General features: G+C 38.4%; 1 protein-coding gene across 47 annotated transcripts in view; it reads right to left on the bottom strand.

Moving 5' to 3' along the window:
* Positions 1-513: 513 nt before the first annotated feature.
* Positions 514-17,756, bottom strand: part of PHLDB2 (pleckstrin homology like domain family B member 2) — a 223,074-nt gene continuing 205,831 nt past the window's right edge. For all 47 annotated transcript variants that reach the window (XM_044771614.2, XM_070508793.1, XM_044771606.2 and 44 more), the window contains 5 exons: positions 10,276-10,366; positions 9,196-9,342; positions 7,157-7,376; positions 3,157-3,242; positions 514-2,530 (listed from right to left, as the gene is read on the bottom strand). In XM_044771614.2, the coding sequence (XP_044627549.1) occupies positions 2,390-2,530; positions 3,157-3,242; positions 7,157-7,376; positions 9,196-9,342; positions 10,276-10,366 (685 nt within the window). In that variant the 3' untranslated portion in view covers positions 514-2,389. The remainder of the gene's footprint in view (positions 2,531-3,156; positions 3,243-7,156; positions 7,377-9,195; positions 9,343-10,275; positions 10,367-17,756) is intronic.

Raw genomic sequence — 17,756 nt, 5'->3', positions numbered from 1 at the left:
TTTATTTTTGCAGATCTTCTTGCATTTTATATGCAGCAAAATGAAAAAATCTGACTTGTCCTCATAGCGGGAAAAGCACTACACAAAAAGCTGGAAAACCCATGGATCGTTCTCTCTATCCACCCTTCCCAGTCTAAGAAATCAGGAAAAACTATGGCTTGTGTCACATGAGGATGTTTTTACTGATAGTGAGGGGCTTGCAGTAGACAAATTTGTGTCCATTGACCTGACATTGCTTTCATTAATAGGGGTGAAAGGATGTATTGTTGAGGGCCATTTCTCTCTCTGAAATCTGCACTAAGGTTCAGGGAGACAAATGAGGTCCCCACCAACTAAAGCCCTAGAGTGATACTTCACACCTGAGTGATGTTTTTCCCTATCAGATAGAAGGATAAGCAAACCCGGTCCTTGTAGTCCCCGGTAATATTTGTCTCTGTGCAAAAAGAGAATAAGAAGTCAGGCTTCTCAGGGGTAATTTCATTTTGTAAGCAACAGAAATGTGACCAGAGAGACTTCTAATTACTTCAGTTTATGAACTACAAATCATAATGTTAGCACACAACAACCTTTATGTAGATTCTCCTATCAAATTTTTGCTGATTAATGCATCCCGTGTCATGTTACCAACAGGTAACTTCCTAATGAGAGATGAATTTATTTTCAAATGTGAAATCTGTCAACATTTTAATCCAAACTCAACATTTTAACATACATATTTAAAAGGTTTACTACATCATGCAAGATATAAAGTTGATTAGAATATCTATAATCCTATGAAGAAAGTAAAGTTCAGTACAGAAAAGTTATATCTTTACATTAACCAACAAAATTTTAGCAATTGCATCTCTCGCTCTTAAGTCATTACAGGGTTTAGGGGTCATCTCTGAAAAAACAGATTATAAAAATGTCTTCTGCCATCATGATTTTGTCCTTCACTGTTCAAGTAAAATCATGTGTCATCCAGTTGCAAAATCTTATTCTTGGCAACACGCATACATGTATACAAACCACACTGCAAATTAAAAAAACAACTGTACCCGGTCAGGCCTGACAAAGATTTTCTAGACTCTTCTAATCTAATCATTTCACCTTGTACTAGTAAGTTACGTCATTATTTTCTACTTCTATTCATTTGCCAAGTTTTAGGAAAGAGTTCATTCATATTTACAAACACACACAATGTGACAAACCAGGATAAATGGTATTTGAAAAACCGTTATAAAAGAGACTTGCCTGAAGTCATTTCATTCAACAAAAAATTAATTTAACTCTTAAAAAAACAAAGGCTAGTTGTAAAGAAATACATAATACAATAGTACATTACAGAGAACATTAAGTTGAACTTCATTTGCCTTTTATGGAACTACACCACTTCTGTAAATAAGCATTTTAATTGGTCTGTTCTTTGGTGAAAACAGAGCTCCGACTTCAGTTATGTCATGTGAGGCTGCAACGGACAGGTGTGCTCCACCACCACGAGAAAGCAGAGAAACTAAAGGAAATCCACCACTAGATGCCTTTACTCTCAGCACTGGGAATGGAGAAATCTTCCGCAAAACAAGCTCCTAACACTAACTATTCTCTTTATTTAAAATTGCCCAAGGTGACAGAATGTCTTTCCAAGACTGCTTCTTTCTAAGACGCACAGCTTTTTGTTCTTTCTTCTTTTACAAAAAGTGGTTTGCTATATATGTACGTAGCTTATGCTGGTGGTGACTCTTCAAAGTCAACTTCCTGGGCACTTGATGGCATCAGAATATTATTTTAAAATGCAGAGTAACATTAACTGCAGTTCATCACTTGAAACTACTGTTAAACAGAAGTCATGTCAAGTCTTTGGTTTTGGTGCAGTATTTAAAAATTTAGGCAAAACTCCTCCTAAAATATACTCCCCTCCAAGCCCTTATTTGCTTATATTTATAAAATAACCTTCAGTAAAATGCCCCTTTTTAAAACAGGCAGTTGATTACCAATAATGTCAATGCCAATGATTCGGGTGCTAAAATAATTTCATATTTTCCAAGTACATATACAGACATTTTGTAAACTGTCTAGTTTATTTCACCAAAATCAACAATTGATAAAAAATAGATTATAAGAAATGTCCCTATAAGTGACGCTATTTACCAAAATAGTGGGATTTTTTCCTCATAGGTGCATCAATTCTTTTGCTATTTATGATCAAGTTTTGAATTACTTCTGGTCAAGCTTTGACTTAAAACGCCTTCTTCTTCTGTTACAAATGACTTCCGTTAACGTGAAAGGAGTTCTGAGTATATACACTTAAAAGAACGGCTCTGCTGGGCCTTTCCACCTGGGATTGCATATGGCTTCATTCTTGTAAGAGATTATTGCAGTCTGCCCTGAAGTGGACTGTTGTGCCAGTTCACTACAACAAGAAGTGAGTGTAACCTTCGGCCCCAGTAACTATCACATCCATCCAGATCCGCATGGCTTCCGGCGATGGGGCCACCATATAGTAGATTCTGTCGTGAGTCTTGACACTAAAGGTGAGTAATGGATTGGGACTCTAAAAATCAAAAAAGGAAAAGAATGTAAAACAAATATCTTGAAATTATAACATTAAATAACACAGAGGGCTTCTTCATCCTTAAAAGGAAATTTTTCTTCCAATTTATAGAAATCTATGCAGGCATTACTTTTGCTCTAGTGTAAACTGTACCCCTGCACCCAACACCTTTCTCAAGATTGACTGTCCTTCTGGCCTTGCTGCCCAAGAGACCTCACAGAGAGCTCGTCAGTCCTCTTGGCAGCTACTCTGTAAGGCTCTAGCAGGGTACCTGGCTGATTGCGGGTGCTCAATAAATAGTAGCTGTGATTCCCAGCCCTGCCAAGATCCTTCCTCATGATCCTCCTCAGAACTAGGCAGTAACTCCTTCTTAGAACCCTAGCAAAGAGTCCTGCAGGATCTCCCCAAACAATATGTCCAGAATATTTCCTCACTTCAATGTGGCTCTTTTTTCACAAAAAGATCAGTGGCACTAATTACTTCTACATTTACTTTTCCAACACCATTCGAATCATATCCATCTGTATGTCAGAACAACAAATCTACATCGCTTTGAATTCAAAAAACATCTTTTCTCCAACTTAATTATGCATTCAAATCGTAGGAATCTGAAAATCAGTGTTTACCTTGTTAGCATTCTTGAGGTGATCATAATATACTTCTTCAATGGCTTGAAAGTATATTACTCCTTTTAATTTAGCTTCATGCTTGTCTGCAATGACAGAATAGTGTTAAAATGAATACTTTATCACTACTGATGGACAGGAAAAATTACAATTTCATTGTAATTATCATCATTAAAATATTTAGTATTTAAATTATCTACAATTAGTTCAGGTAATCCAGATTAGTGCCTTAGCCTCATTCTCTATTGGAAAAAGAAAAAAAAGTTGGAATTATCAGCCCCAAACCAAAGGGACTAAATGACTTTGCCCAAGGCTCTTCAGCAAATTAGCAGTCAAAAGATAACCCAGAACTTCTGCCAGGTTAGCACACACAATATAAACACCACTGACACTGATACAAATTATTGCCCCACATCCTCCAAGGCAGTCATTGTCATGGAAATATTAATATGCAGACCTGTTGTAATGAAATTTGTAGCAAGTGTGTTTTTTGATTTATAATTTAAAATAGTATTCTATTTATATTTCTTTCCTATCAAATTTCGTCTAGTATGCTTGATTTTTTATCTTGTTCTCAGCAAGCTTCATGTCAATAATTTAATGTTCTTTCAATGCTGCATTTTCCAAACTGTTTCCAAAGATTTCATCAAAACAAAAGCAACCAACCAAACCATCAACCAAATAAACAGTATCACTCAGTGATTGAATAAGTTCTTGAACTATTTTGTAACAAACTCTGCAGGGATCATGAGGCATGTGAGTATATTAAAGAATTTCCAGAGCACGGATGAGGATGCAGAGAAAGAGACTCTCTCATCCCCTGTTGGTGGAAGTGCAAAGCTCTTTTGGAAGGCAATTTAGTAAAACAAACACAATTAAAAATGCAAAAATCCTCTTACTCAGCAAGTCCACTTCTAGAACCGTATTGTAGAAGAGCTATTCATGCATGTTGTGCACGTGGATTTGTGTTGGTTACAGCACAAGGCTGCAAAAGATGTGCTTGAGTTTTAACAGGGAACTGATTCAACCCTCCCCCAGCCATACAATGGACCCCACACAGCCACTGCAAAGACTGAGGGAGATCTGCATGTGCTCATTAGAGAAAAACGCTGAAATATTGTTAGGTGAAGAAAGGTACGAACAGAGTGAATATTTGGTCCCTACTGAGACATACTGAAACATACATAAAAATGAATAGAGAAAATCTGAAAGGATATTTCAGGCTTCACAGTGTTGGAGAAGGCCAGAACTTTTGTGATGGGTAAGAGACTTACTTTCATTCTAGACACTTGTATTTTGAATTTTTTCCTAAGTGAATGTCTCTTTTTTTCCATAACAAGAAAAAGCTAGTCTGAAAAATAATGGCCCTGAGAAGTTCAGCAGGAAATAAACCTGTTTAATTGCACTGAACCTAGCATTTCCCTAACTTATTTGACTGTGGACCATATTTGTGTTTGTTTTTGCTCTTCCTTGGGAAACACTGTTTTAACTAATATCATGTTCAGTGGGTTTTCACCACTTTCTGTGAACGAGAAGGTCAGTATCTCTCTCAAAAATTCGCTGGTAGGACCAGCCCGGTGGTGCAGTATTTAAGTTCACAGGTTCTGCCTCAGCAGCCCCGGGTTCACCCATTTGGATCCTGGGTGTGGACCTACACACTACTTATCAAGCCATGCTGTGGCAGGCGTCCCACATATAAAGTAGAGGAAGATGGACATGGATGTTACCTCAGGGCCAGTCTTCCTCAGCAAAAAAAGGAGGACTGGCAGCAAATGTTAGCTCAGGGCTGCTCTTCCTCAAAAAAAAAAAAAAAAAATTGCTGGAAAGGATTCTGTGATATTCATGGGACTACAATAATACTTTGTTTTCTGAAAAGAGATGTTAAATAAAATCTAGAGATAAAAGTAAATCTTGTCAGTGTTTCCAGCAGGCAGAAAATGGGAGAATGAATTTTGTTTGTAGGATACTTCATATATGAGCAAGAACTATGAAAACTATAGGCCTCACAAGGACATTGTGAACTAAGAGAATGAATAATGTGATTGTAAACTGACCAGATGATGCTATTCATTCTGTCTCAATAGCCTTATCCCATCAATTTACATATTTTCTGCCCCTCAGTTTTCTTTAGAGACTCTTCTAAGGTTCCCCAGTTAATATGTAGGAGGCCAAGTAAAGAGGGCAGGGTCGTGACCAACATAGAGACCTGAGAGCAGCTTTCAGCGCTGACGTTCACAGCTCCTTCATACATACCATGGCCTTTTACCTCACAGATAAGCTGAAGAGGGGTGGCGCCCATGGGATCAGGTCCAGCCTGGACTGCAGTCCTGCCTGACTGCCTGTGGGCTGATCCACTCCTGCACTTGGTGGTGTTTTGGGAAAGGGGGGGGGTGGTGGGAGCAACAAAGCTGATGATAGCTGTAAACAGAGCCGAATGGGCAGCGTTTGTCAACCTAGGTCTCACCGGTCAGTTATATAATATGTAAGTATTAAAAAGATGAATTAAATATAACCTTTGTCTGTTTTATGTATTAGGGTTCTGGGTAATTGTTCATATATCAGAAAGGTTTTGGTATTTAAACAAACATTGAAAACCGATCACCAAGAAGTTGAATTTGGAAGAAAGCATTTACATGGTCAGAAGGGGTGTTGGTTCTGACTGGGTCAGGAGGAAGGGGCAGTGGACCACTCGCCCGGCAGGCAGATGAAAGAAAGAAAGAAGGCTCCTGGAGAAGAGGAGCAGAGAAGAGGAGGGAAGCTCTTTTGTCTGAAGTTATGTTAAAATTTTATTTTTGGAAAATTCTGGGTGAGGTTGTCTGTGGAGACTAGCACACAGCAAACTTTGTTTATGGATTTTGCAGACACTAAATTGCCGTTTCTCATTAAACAGGCATCTTTTCTGTTGTACTAACTGAAGAGAATGTCTCTGGATTCTTATAAAACCCATGGTCAAAAGCCCTAGAGAGGGAAGCAGGGACCTGAGGCGGTTAGGCCATCCGCTTCAGGCCACTGGCCACTGCAGTAACTGGAGCCCCACTTTCCATGCACCCCACCCTCTCCTCACCTCAATTCTGCCACTTCATGGCCAGTGATCCTTTCTCCCACACGCTTCCTGGTTCCTCAGACCTCTCTTCATAAACATATCCTGACCTCCCACTATAGATTCAATGACTGGACTGTTACTTTTATTTATTACGTTGACACACTTTATGACAATTCCTGACAATGCTCACAAATGCTCCCACAGTCACCCCAAAGCAGTGTCTCTTCATAACCTCTGCTATAATACTACGCTTCTTCAGCAGTTGAAAAGAGGGCAGGGCTATCCTCATGCTGATAATGGACACAGTTCACATGTGATCTAAGAGTAAATAAGAGGCTTCTTAATAAGTACATCATTTATACGAATATTCTTGTATTTATATAAGATTTGGTAGGGTATGTTTCTCATAATCCATCATTTAAAGAATCCAAAAATATTTCAGTCACTTAATAAATACTTATTCACTAGTTCACCAATGAGCTTTACTCTCTGTGCTTAAATAACCATTCTAGTCTATAAACTATAGTTGAATGACTGTCAGCCAAGCCTGCCTAATTGTGTTTGACTTAACTAGGGCACATATCCCATTATAAATAAATAAATAGAAACCTTTTTTCTGGCCTTGTGGTTTAAAAGACAATATTTTGGTCTAAAAATAAATTCCATTTAGTATTTATTTGGACTTGAGCTTACTTCAGAAGTAGAATAGACTAATTAACATAGTTTTAAATAGACTAACATAATTTTTAAATAACATAATTTTTATGATTTCTAGAGAGGAAATTCATATCATGTGGTTTTATAATCTGAATATAAAGTAATATTCATCTACAAAGCTAATATTGCCATTAATTCTATTACTTCCCAATCTACCTATTTACACTGAATTTTACTGCCTTGCTCTATAACAGAGGGTTCCCAATTTGAATACACCACTTAGATTTTTTTATCACCCACCTGCATAATAAGAGAAGGTGCGCTTGTTCCGATCAAAAACAAACCAACGTTTTTTCCAAGTTTTAATTTTTCCACCCATTTTGATGAGGAATCCTCGGCAGGTCTTCTCTGTGATCGATACATGATAACAAGTATCAATATTGTGGCCAGCAGTCTCTACGTGGCTCCGCAAATCAAAGTCTTCCTTCCGGACAGGCAGATAGCGTGTCAGAGGTCGAGCCTGGAAAAGTGCAAACCCATCTCATCTATAGCTAGTTATGTGTTTCATTTTAGGTCACAGATGTTTAGGAGTAGAAATGAACTGAAGGCCTAGGTGTTAAAATGCCCATGTGATTATGAGCACCCAAGATAAACAGTATCATTTAGAGTCTAAAAAGTGGACAGTATTTTCAGACAAATGCCACTAATAGGGAGGAAGAAGGAGATAAACTCAGGCCAATAGATTCTATTCCTTGAAACAGGCAGATGAAAACATGGAAAAATGTCATTTATCTTGACTTGAAAGAGGCGCTTGCACTTAAAAACACAGGGAAATGAGGCATGAACTTATCTGGGCTGCTTCCTACAGATGAGGACTCCTCCACTGCAAAGTTTCCAGGAGTTCCCTCTGCCAGAGAACTTAACAATAGTTTTCCTTAAATAATCTCAGACCTGACGTGATTGATTGAACGTTACTTAGTAAGTCCAACCCTCACAAGATCCCCAAAGCTGTTCCCGCCGGCTTGCACACACTCTCTGATAAAAACTGAAGGCAGAGGTGTAAGTTTTCAAAAGCGAAGCTGAAATAAGGTAAGACGGGGAATCAAAGCTGTACCCAATGAACTGTCCAGGACAGACACTGAAGGGATGTTCAGACGTCTTCTATCTTACTATGGCTGGAGTAGAGGTTCATCTAATCTAGGGAGGGCAGACCACCATGGGTAACATCTCTAAAATGGTGTTTTATTTTATTCTGTTAAATTACCCTACCCCTTTGCCCTGGGGAAAATGACCTAATCATATACTTGGAGGCAAAACTTATACTTAGGATTAAAATAGAATTGTGCTTTTGGTTTTGGCTTCAGATACCAAACAGCCTGGATGACCTTCACCATGAATCAACATTTGGCAGGGGTTTGGCATAAGGAAATAAAATGAACATATTTTACTTTGTATTTTTCCTTCAGTGTTTTGCCTGATTCTGTGGTACTTTGTAGATGTCACAGACTTACTGAAACCTCAAAGCACAGAAAGTCTCAAAGACAGTCTCTCACTGCTATTCTATCAAACTGCCAGCAACTATCAAGAATAAGAGAAATAGTACCTTTTACCTTTAACTCTATTTGGTAAAACTGATTTGAAATTTAAATTACATGGTATTTAAACGAAATTTTATTTTAGTTCCTTAGAAAACATACATTATGCAAACAGCTCTAGTGATAAAAACAGCGATTCAAAGTCTTAAGATGACCAAGATAGGTAATTAAACAATATGGGTGGTTGTCTCGAGTTTTGCTTGAGTTCAGTAATCTTGTGCACAGGTGTGTGAACTGGTGTAGCAAAGGGGACATGTGTGACAACACAGTGGTTAGAAAAAAAATTTTTAAACTCTAATATGACCACCAAGAAATTGGGCTGGAGTGTTTGCTTCCAAAAGATGGCTCAATAGGACCTCTTCTCTTCCTCAACCAAAGGTTTTAGTTTGGGTGTTGTATTTGTTTTCAGTAGCGAATCCCACTGCATCTTTTGAAGCTGCTCAAAAAAGCACTCCCCTTTTCAATATACTCCAAACATGGCTAGAAGAAAAAGTGCTTCTCCTATCAAAATGTTCCAAGCATGACTAGAGAAAAGTGTCATTGGTTAGTAGGTCCCCAATGAATGTCTTTATTTTGAAATAAACATACATTTTTGGCCTACTAATGCACATCTTTCTCTTAGCCATGTCTGTCAAGGGCTAGCGCACAGAGCAGGGAAGACACCCACAGACACAGTGTGACCATCTTCTATAGAGTGACCACCAGGGGGCAGCCTACTCCAATCCATCCGGATCGACCACCAACCTGTGCTCTTTGTTTCTCCCTTATTTTTACTTCCTTTTCAATTAACTTCTGCCTCTGGCTAGTTTCTTCCTGCAATCGTTTCTCCAGGAGTTCTCGGCGTCGTTTTTCTTCTTCCAGGGCTCGTTTTTTGGCTTCCATTTCCCGTTCCTAAATTATCATTATGCAGAACAAGTTGTAAGACATATTGGTGATACTCAAATGATTCCAACTAATATCAAAAAGAAAATTCTCACTGGCTAATCCTTGGTTTTAGAGCCTAGGCTGTTACAATATATAGCCTGGACTAAAACACCTGTAATCACCACCCACGTAGCTTTCAAAATCATCCTAGGCAGAAACGCAGCCACTACATTTAATTAACAATTGCATATTAAGTGAAAATCCAGCTTGTGACTAGATCCAGTCATTTCATACTGATGACCACAACTCTCTCATTTTTAATAAAAAGCCTCACAAATTGTCACCCAGCACCAGTCATATGACATTTAGTCCTTCTTTCGATGGCCGTCCACTAACTGAAGGCCATCGGTCCTTCCAATTCCTGTTGTTGCTCTGTGGCTTCCTGGCCGAAGGTTACAGAGGAAGCACACGGGGAAGTTACAAGAGGAAAGGAGGTGCCCTTACAGCAGGATGCAAAGGCATTTTGGGGGATTCCTAAGGAAGTTCAGATTCCGGCTTGACATACAGTCACAATAATGTGGGACTTTTAATATTACAATAGTGCAGTTAACACAAGCTGGCAAGGAAGGGAGCATGCATAGAGACATGACATTCCTCCTTGTTCCTTGGCAGGCAAACAAAGCAGTCATCAAAGGGAAAATATAATGCAAAGCATTCGTTTTAGTCTATGTCAACACTATCTATATTTTAAATTACAAAAAACCGTAGTGCAGTAAAGAGCCTTAGAAACATCTCTCCTACATCCTTACTTTTCAGATAAGAAAATGAGGCCCAGAAAGGTTGAGCGATTACTCCAAGATCACATGCTTATTGAGGCCTGAGGACAGTTTCCTGACGTCAAGGACAGGGCATCTTCAACTGACACATCACTGACCTCTGGCATAAAGATATTAAGCCTACCCTGGATTCAAGCAGCCGTGTCTTCTCTGCATGAGCCTGCTTCAAAAGTCTCTCCATTTCTTCTATTCTGGCAATATTTGAAGTGCTGGCACTGAAGGAAACACAAAAGCCTTTCAAGAATATTGTTTCAGATTGATGTTTCTTCAAATACACACACACACACACACACACACACACACACACGTAAAGTGCTTTACTCATAAATAAATAAACCAAAACCAAATCTTACAAAATGCGTTCTCAAAATGCTTCCTCCAAAGTCTAAAAATTACAGCCTGTGGGAGAACTTCCTGTTAGTTTAATTATTCAGAGATGCCAGACCAACAAGACTATCACCAAAGTTCTATGTAGATGACACCTAAGGTTTGAAGTCATTTTATTGGGTTTGAGAATATGTGTCACCAGCTGCTTTTTTCTTGTGCCTTTATACATGTGGGCATTTTATTTTTTTAATGATGATGGCAATTAAAAAATGACTTCTCTCATAGGTGCAATAGAAAGGTGGTGGCCAGTTCTGTCAATAATACCATACCATACCAATATGCACCATACCAGTGAGGAAACTGCACGAAGGGATTCAAGAGTTTCAAAGGAAACACATTCTGAGAAAGACAAGTGAAGGGAAAAACCAAAGGGAGTGAAAGCTGTAAGAACAGTTAGAACAACTACAAGAGAAACGGAAGAACATGAATAAGTTGAACACTAAACAAAACATTTTATTTTTCTACATTTTATTTGACTATTATGGAAAAAAGGGACCATGGTTTATATCAAAACTTATTTACTCTGATGTTCCCGCCATGGAGAACCACTGTTATTTCCTATGCATGTATACTTGAATAGTGATTTAAATACATGTCATCTTTTCTATGCTCTCTTGGGGACAAAGAAGCTTTTGTGCCTGTATCCTCCATAGCATAGAGATGGGCACACAGTAGGGATTCATGTTTGTTAGACATATTCCTACAAAAGTGAATTCATATAAAAATGAATAAGATAATGGTTAGCACAGATTCCCAAAACTGTATTGTTGATCTCAAACCTAGGATGTTTCAAACATAAGGCTAAGCATTCTTTGGAAGAGAGAAATGACTGCAGTAACACAGGACATATTTATCTTAAGATCAGTGCCATGCACACAGATGTTTGTAGGAGCTTTATTAACAAGTGCCAAAACTTGGAAGCAACTAAGATATCTTTCGGCACATAAATGAATAAACTGTGGTGCATCCAGACAACTGAATGCTATTCAGCACTGAAAAGAAATAGGCTATGAAGCCATGAAAAGACACAGAGGAATCTTAAATGCATATTACTAAGTGAAAGAAGCCAATCTGAAAAGCCTAAATATTGTATGACTCCAATTATATGACATTCTGGAAAAGGCAAAACAATGGAGACAGCAAAAAGATTAGTGGTTGTCGGTGGTTTGAAGTGGGAGGTGGGGAGGGAGGAAGGGATGGAGAGGCGGAGCCCAGAGGATTTTTAGGACAATGAAAATACTCTGTGTACTATAGTGGTGGATACATGACACTATACACTTGTCCAAACCCATAGACCGTACCACATCAAGAGTGAACCCTAATGTAAACTATGGAGTTTAGGGGATAACGCTGTGTCAATGTAGGTTCAATAGCTCTAACAAATGTACCACTCTGGTGGGGAATGTTGATAATAGGAGAGGCTGTGCATGTGTGGGGGCAAGACGTATATGAGAACTCTATATCGTCCTCTGAATTTTGCTGTGAACCTAAAGCTGCTCCAAAAAAAATAACAATAGGCTGTACTTTGCATGGTTACCTTCGGCCGGTCGGCCGGTTTTCAGCCAGGTGTTTTCTCCCGAGAAAGACAAGAACATAGCAATTTCTTCTCATTATTTCCATGAACTGCTGGGGGAGGTACAAAAGGGTAAGGTCTGTTCTCTTCAACCAGCAAGAATGAAAGAAAAAACTCTTTAATTTTTGTGCAGGAATTTGTATTCCTCTTTATTGAGAATACCTGACTTCATGGATAGAAAAGGGGCAGATTTCATCAGCTCAGCTGAGAAATCCTAAGACAATCACACAGGCCATATAATAGCACAAAACTGTGTATATTCTACCGTGTCCTGTGACATCAGATATATATGTCTTATGTCTCCAATTAAATTGAAAATAAATAATTTGAGTTTTGTTAAGTCTCGAGTCTTAAAAACTCAACAATTTAAAAAAAAACCACTCCCCAATAGCATAACCCCCATCTGTCCCTTATCCTTGCTCCGGCATCTCCATTTTGCATCCAGCTTGCACTGGAACATTGTTAGTTACAGGAAACTCCCTGTGTCCATTCCTTCATTGTTTGGACAGCATTGTTAGAATGCTGATATTTACGCTGAATCCAAATCTTTCTTCCTAGAGCTGCCATTCACTGGCCTAAGTCTGACCCTGAAGCCTCATGAAGCCTATCCAGATGAATTGGGTGGAACTAGCTTGGGGAGAAGCAAATATTTTCTGTCCATGGTTTTTCATATATTTGTAATTTGTGCACATCCTGGGGGCAAGTTTTCACACATTTATCCATCTTTAAATATTTCTGCTCATTTTTAAAGAACTTTTCAGGGTATTTTCTATTTATTTTGTCATATTTCTAATTAATTTTATGCCAGTTACACTCAATCTGCTCATTTGGCAGTGTTTCCATAAATGTCTTAATTTTTCCTCCAAATGAACTGAATTTTCTGAAAACGTTTGATAGAAAGTACCTGTTAACATTTACCACTTCATATCTTCATCACTTTTAGGTATGAAAGTCACCTATTTTTCAAACTATACTTTATATACTTTAAAAGCTACTTTCGTTATTCTGTTTAAAAAATTAATTTTTATCCACAGACACCTACTTGTTCTCTATAGCCACACTTTTGCTATTGTTAATTTTAATATTTCTTTGATGTGTAAACCACTTTTATTCAGCAAAATTTTTGCTGCTCTATGATACTATGTTGCCACCATTTAATACTTTCTTGTCCTATCAGAACTGCACCTACAGTGAAAAACAAATGCAAACTGCAATGGGAATTCAGGCAGAAGTCTAGGCTTGTCAATATCACCGCATGTGAAAATGTCAACAAATAAAACGCCCTTTGGCCTAGCACCCCCCATGCAAAGGGAGAGTCTGAAGTCACTGCAGATAAGCTTTACAATGCATTACCTGTAGCACAAGACACTCATCATTGCTTTCTCAAGGCCACCCAGATTACTAGAGGAGTAATGCTTCCTTCCATTGCTCCAACCCCAACCTTCTTGGAAGGCAGGCACAAAATTCTGATCTTGTATGTGATTGCTCTAAGATTGCTGATGATACTGAGTCATTGGGCCATAAATGCTACAAGGATGACAAGTTTTGCTACTTTCCCTACTTAGTCATGTTCTGCTATTTTATCAACTGAAGATTGCTTTTGTATCTGACCAACTTTGGTAAAAACCACATCATGAAGAAAAACAAAACTTCCATCGAAGTTAAAGGAATCTAAATAGCAGATTTGAGGTTTTCTGTGCTGAATAACATTACCTTTCGGCAAAATTTGAACTTCTTTTTAGAATATTCACTTTAGAGGCAAAAGCAAAAAGAGAAAAAGGAAGAAAGAACAGCAAACAAGAACACTGTCATACAAGAAATATGCAAAAAACAAAACATGGAGCAAAGCAAAATTCTCTATAAAGACACATAAATTTTTCCAGACTGCCTTCAGTGCACCAAAATTGCCACTAAATGAAGAGCTAGTGTCTCAGAATATTTATTTTCAATTAATCTTCTCAAATATATTCTCAGCTTAAGCAAAATATTGCTATTTATAAAATGTCTAATCTTTCTCTATTCAGTAGTTCCTTGAGTATTAGAAGAACCAGCGCTCTCTTCTCTAATATTCTGCAATCATTTATCACCTGGTCTGACATATCTGGTCCCTTTGACAGTTGACTGCCCCTCTGAAATCACTCCAGCTTTCGATATCTCTTCTGAGAGAACTCTCTAGAATAAAATGCATACACTGGGTGTTGACCATCTAGGGTAGAAAGCAAAATACAAACCTTTGCCTAAAATGAAAGGGTTAGAAGCATCTGAAATTCTGGTCAAAGAATCTTTTAAAACTATGTTCAACCATGGATTGTCCTCAACTCCACACCCAGTCTTGTTCCCCCTCCGCAAACACATGGTTGGTAGTTAAGCTATCATGAGAAATCAACTCCCTCAACATTTTCTCAAAGTACGAGCACAAAGTGAGGGCTTAGTAAATTAATAATAGCAATAGTCATAATAAAGTATCCTTGTAGGTGGTATTCAGAACACTACCTTCTACAAGACAGTTCAGTAACTTTAGCAGAATAGAGATTTTATGCAGAATTGACTTTCAGTTGCTCTTTTCTAAGACCCAAGGCCTATTTTCTAACAGTGTGAGTTTTGATGCTGAAAAAGCAGAAACATTGTCTGACTCAAGTAACTTTCTGGTAGACACAAAAATGATGTCTCAACAAAAAGTGAAGGGCAAATGTACCCACAACTCTGAGTAATTCTGTAATTCTACAAAATTCTACTTTTTGTGACATAATAAACCACAAGACTAAGTTTATGTTGCTAGAATTTCAGCATGGAATTACCTCTTTAATATACACATAATTTCAGGGTACTTTAATACATAATCTTTAAAAACTCTTAAAAAGAAAAAAATTTTTAGTCTTTTTATTTCTCTATCTTCAAAAAGTTCCCATTAAGGATGTGTTGTCCTAATAAACATTCCAAAAATTAGTTCCTTATTATCTGCTTTCCTGATGTTTTCCATATTATTTTCCATCAAAATAATGGGTACAAACTTATTATAGGGTAGCATGGATTTTTTTAAGGTAGATGGTGGCACAGAAGAGAAAGGCTTGTTTTTCTCTTTCTCCCTATAAAAGGAGAGACCCATGCTAGACCTTTTACAGGTATCTTCCACTTTGGCTTCAACTTTTTGACATTCAGAGGATCTGACAGTACAATGAAATAAATACTACCAGTAACTCTGACCATGGTGATTGGTTACCTACAATTGCTAGCACCGCTGGATCAGATCTGTATTAAGTAACTATGGAAAATGATCATGGCCATGTATTACTAACTGCAGGAATGATCATCTTGCAATAATGATGTCCTCTTAATATGGCACATTCAGTGGAACTAGTCTCATTTTCTACCTTTGGAAATCATTCTATGAAAAAGTGTAGGGGCCGGCTCCGTGGCCAAGTGGTTAAGTTCGCGTGCTCCGCTGTGGCGGCCCAGGGTTTGGATCCTGGGCGCGGACATGGCATCGCTCATCAGGCCACGTTGAGGCGGCGTCCCACATCCCACAACTAGAAGGACCTGCAACTAAGATATACAACTATGTACAGGGTGGGGGTTTGGGGAGATAAAGCAGGAAAAAAAAAAAAAGATTGGCAGCAGTTGTTAGCCCAGGTGCCAATCTTTAAAAAAAAAAAAGAAAAAGAAAAAGTGTAGGGCTGGCCTGGTGGCATAATGATTAAGTTCAGGTGCCCCGTTTTGGCAGCCCAGGGTTCGCCAGTTCAGATCCTGGGCGTGGACCTACACACCGCTCATCGAGCCATGCTGTGGCGGCATCCCACATACAAAATAGAGGAAGATTGGCAGAGATGTTAGCTCAGGGCCAATCTTCCTCACAAAAAAACAAAAGAAAAAAGGAAAAAGTGACTAGGTGAGCAAATGAAAATAAATGAAGTTTTTGGGGTCACTGTGCTTAAGTGTTCAGATCTGAAATGCTTGGTAAACATAAAGTGGTCCCTTTTTAGGTAATTTCTTCTGCTCACTGCTGGACTGCTGCTGTGTACCACCATTAGACATGAGAGATGGAGTTTGGGGAGTGATAATTTGGAGGGACGCATATTTACTTTTAATTTTTGGAGGGGAAGAAGAAGCAGGGAGCAGAAAATTGAGGAAGAAAAAGACCAAGATAGGAAACCCTTAGAGGGTATTTATTTATTAAAGATAGCTCAAAAATAGAAAAAAAAAAACAGTCAAGCGGTCAAAGGAATACTGGTATAAAATGTTCACAACTCTTGGGGAAGAGGGGAGAGTAGTTGGATGTTTTCAAAACAACTAAGTACAGAGCACCAAAGAAACATGGGCAGTCCCTGTGAGATCACTACACTGTGAAACCAAACGGCTGCCTTGTATGCCCATTTAACATCATCTTTTATTCTTCTGATCATCATTACATAATAGTCACTGAGTTGCTGACTTTTCTTTGTGTCCTGTTACTGAAAAGGACCACATTCACTTCGTCAGTTTACTGGCATTTATGAATAATTATTCAAAGTTCTCGGCTTTCTGTCCTGAGAACACCAGCTCCCAGCACCCGCCGGCACTGCTCTGACCACCCCTCAGAGCGGTGGGTAGCAGCAGAGAACCCTCAGTGTGCGAGGTGGTGTGACGCCCAAGCGTTCCAAACACTCAACCGTCTTCCCCCAAATAGTCATATTACGTTTTTAGAAAGCGAGATATTTCATCTTCTAATATTGAATAAAGTGAAATACTAACCCTTCTAACATCAAATAATAATGGCAGCAAAAAAAAAATCATCTTTATTATCACCATAATTCCCTCCTAAATTTAGGTTATTCTCATGTGACAAGCAGCAATACAATTCTCATGGTTCCTTTATTGCTTTCCCTCAGGAATTTCTTTCCTTCTCTGATAGGCTCTATCTAGTAATATTAATATTTCACCCATTGATGCCAGGACTAAAATACACTCTATTTACCACAGAATGTAGCATCTATCCTTTTCTTCTTTCTCCCCACCCCCAAAATTCCCTGGCTATAATGTCTGGTTATATTTGGGTCTCTCGTATTCTTTTCCTTTGTGAAACACTAACTAACCCAAAGCTAATTATACCTTACTGATACTACTTTCCCTCTGTCTCTGTCACTCTGTTCTTTTTAGTGGAGAAGGGCAAATTAGCCAAAACTTTGTAAGAAGGAAATTATGTTTACATGATGGTAATTTTCCATCAAAATGTTTTAAAATCCATCATCTACTTTTGTTCAAGAAATATTCCCTCCATTTGACAGAACAGCAAATCAGGACCAAGACACTTCTGTGACCGGCTTCAAGCGGCACCAGCAGTTGTCAGGTCAAGCCCAAAAAGGACAAGTCTTCCTGCTCCCAGCCTGTGGCTTCATTCCCATATAGGGAAGTATGTTTGATGGCAATTATCCAATTAGAATTTTCATTTGAGACACACAAGTGCTCAATTAACATTTATTGAATATCGGATGTTTCTTGGGTTGAAAGCATAATGGTTCTCAGCTAGTTGAAACAGATGAAATGCAGAAAAATATCAAAATTGAAAATATGTCTATTTCACTATACCCTGAGGTATTTATTCAGCCAGCACTTAATGAGTACCTACTATATGCCAAGATCTCTGCTGGGTGTAGAAACCAAAAGATAAT

Source organism: Equus asinus, chromosome 5 (assembly GCF_041296235.1).
Source record: "Equus asinus isolate D_3611 breed Donkey chromosome 5, EquAss-T2T_v2, whole genome shotgun sequence".
Classification (NCBI taxonomy): domain Eukaryota; kingdom Metazoa; phylum Chordata; class Mammalia; order Perissodactyla; family Equidae; genus Equus; species Equus asinus.
Note: the sequence above shows the minus strand (reverse complement) of the source record. Positions and strands in the feature narration are given on the sequence as shown.